The 2,093-nt window shown below is 42.0% G+C and overlaps 1 protein-coding gene across 1 annotated transcript in view; it reads right to left on the bottom strand.

Annotated features, from left to right (window-relative positions):
• Positions 1 to 684: 684 nt before the first annotated feature.
• Positions 685 to 2,093, bottom strand: part of PHALS_10719 (mitochondrial tricarboxylate carrier family) — a gene marked incomplete at both ends in the record, with an annotated part of 1,532 nt that continues 123 nt past the window's right edge. The window contains 10 exons of the mRNA XM_024726193.1: positions 685 to 845; positions 907 to 996; positions 1,058 to 1,169; positions 1,242 to 1,246; positions 1,301 to 1,312; positions 1,372 to 1,458; positions 1,524 to 1,629; positions 1,694 to 1,812; positions 1,884 to 2,002; positions 2,063 to 2,078. Coding sequence (XP_024576894.1) covers positions 685 to 845; positions 907 to 996; positions 1,058 to 1,169; positions 1,242 to 1,246; positions 1,301 to 1,312; positions 1,372 to 1,458; positions 1,524 to 1,629; positions 1,694 to 1,812; positions 1,884 to 2,002; positions 2,063 to 2,078 — 827 coding nt within the window. The remainder of the gene's footprint in view (positions 846 to 906; positions 997 to 1,057; positions 1,170 to 1,241; positions 1,247 to 1,300; positions 1,313 to 1,371; positions 1,459 to 1,523; positions 1,630 to 1,693; positions 1,813 to 1,883; positions 2,003 to 2,062; positions 2,079 to 2,093) is intronic.

The following is a 2,093-nucleotide window of genomic DNA, read 5'->3' on the forward strand; positions in this document are numbered from 1 at the left end:
GTTTGCTTGATCAGATAGTAGCCTAAATACAAAATTTATCTTTCATTTCTGAATTCTCGATCAATGCCTTATGTCGTATATGCGAAAGAGCCATCTATTAAAATTGTGCGGTCGAGTGTTCTTATTGCTGCCTTCACGCCAAGGCATACAACTGTGAACCAATAATTGCCAATTCACTAAACTATACTTTTCGCCCCCTTTTTAAGTCATTTAGTTTCTTAATAAATGACCGATAAATATTCTGGCGTGATCCGGCAAATTTCGCGATATACGATTGGTTTCATGACCACCTAATGTTTCCTATTTACATAAAGCAGAATTGTTTTTCTTGCCGGCATTGATGATGAATCACTGTTAAAAAAACTAAAGTGGTTTGCTCATTTTGTCAAATGACACAAGTGTTGACACATGTCCCTTCAATTCAACGATCCCCTCATTTAAACAATCGGTGTCATTGCCCCCTACGCAGGGAGAGTATGAGAGTTTGGCTCTAATGCACTCCGGTTAATAGTTTAATCATTGGGGAGGTACTGCACGACAATCTTTATCTAGGTTTGTGTACAACCGACAGCACTTGCTGCAGGAATGAGACTACAACAACATTACAGAGATTTTGACAATATTCCGACGGAAATTGTTACCAAGCTTGTTTAATGAAGCTGTGGTCAAGACCGAATGAAATGGTCAAATCCCTTTGTTGTAGAGAAAGTGGCGAATGGGCTGACCATGGCAATCCACTCGAGAATGAAATTCCTCTTCGACATTGTCGGCCGAAATCGTCCCCATTTGGGGGAAAAGTGCAACAGCGCTTGGCATAGCACCCCATAAACAGAGCGTTAAGATGACTTGTCAATGAACACAAAAATGTCAGCTATTTAGATACCGATAATCAGATGATGTACATACCGAGTTCCGTAGCGAGCTTTGGAAACTTCGCTTTGGGCATGATATTTCTTCTGTTCATGGCTTCGTACAAGTATGGTGGAAGCAGCAAGACTGAAAAAGATAAAAAAAATTAAGAGAAATACGACAGCCAGTTATCAAAGTGAGAGCGTACTTGGCATAGGAAGCGCAACGCGCGTAAGTGCCACTTGTCCTAGTGACTGGCGTCCGGCAGCAACAGATCGGCCATGTACCTCGCCGTACTCATCCATGATATCAATACCCTCCTTAAATCGTATAAAAGCAATTCCATCAGTACACTATGTTCTATATAGCATCATCAAAGACTTGACACGTACGTGAACTCGTTAAATCGCATTGAGACAGCATTAAATGCCCCTGCACTTGCAACAGCGACAAATGGCACCATCTGAAGATGAATTGTCCATGTTAGAAAACTTCCGAGACAAAATCCAGCATACCGCGTACTGGGGGAAAGTCCCTTGGCCTTGTCAACCATTTTGCCCAATCCAACAGCAGTCGAACACGAAACAAAAGTAGCGGTAGCATACGATTCTGTTCACATGATCACAATTTCAAGTTGGCAAAATACGGACAGTGAATGCACAGAAAACTCGTACTGAGTATGGCTAAATTGTCTTGATCACTGCTGGCATTGCGATTAGCATAATTAAATCCTGCACTGTAGCTTTGATTCACCCACTGCCAGAAGATCGTGTTTCCTAACTGAAAGAGATAAACTTCCAGGTGAGCAAAAATTGTGAAGCTTAAAATTGACAAGAGAACGTGCCGTGGGAGTTGCAAGCAGCATTCCAACGCAGATAGGAATATTCACTGGCACAAAAGCTGACAGTCGAAAGAAGGCTGGTACAGTTTCGCCAGTCTGAGGGTGCACCGCTGCTTCGTACACTGATGTATGAAAAATATAGATTATATGCTTAGCATTTAGACAAGTTGGTTGTGCTATTAGCAAGTAATACCCTGTCGAAATTTCCACAATTCTGCATCACTGTATTGACCGCGATCGAGCTTTCCGCTACGAAAATCGTCCAATGTCAGAGTTGCGTGTCGAATCTGTTCTGAGCTCAGAAAAAGCCACCTGTCAAGCGTTAGAAAATGGGAAGTCAAATCTTTTAAATTTATAACACCTGTAACGTACTTTGGCGATACGAGTTCTGCGAATTTGCGCC

This window comes from Plasmopara halstedii, assembly GCF_900000015.1.
Source record: "Plasmopara halstedii genome assembly, contig: Scaffold_525, whole genome shotgun sequence".
Classification (NCBI taxonomy): domain Eukaryota; phylum Oomycota; class Peronosporomycetes; order Peronosporales; family Peronosporaceae; genus Plasmopara; species Plasmopara halstedii.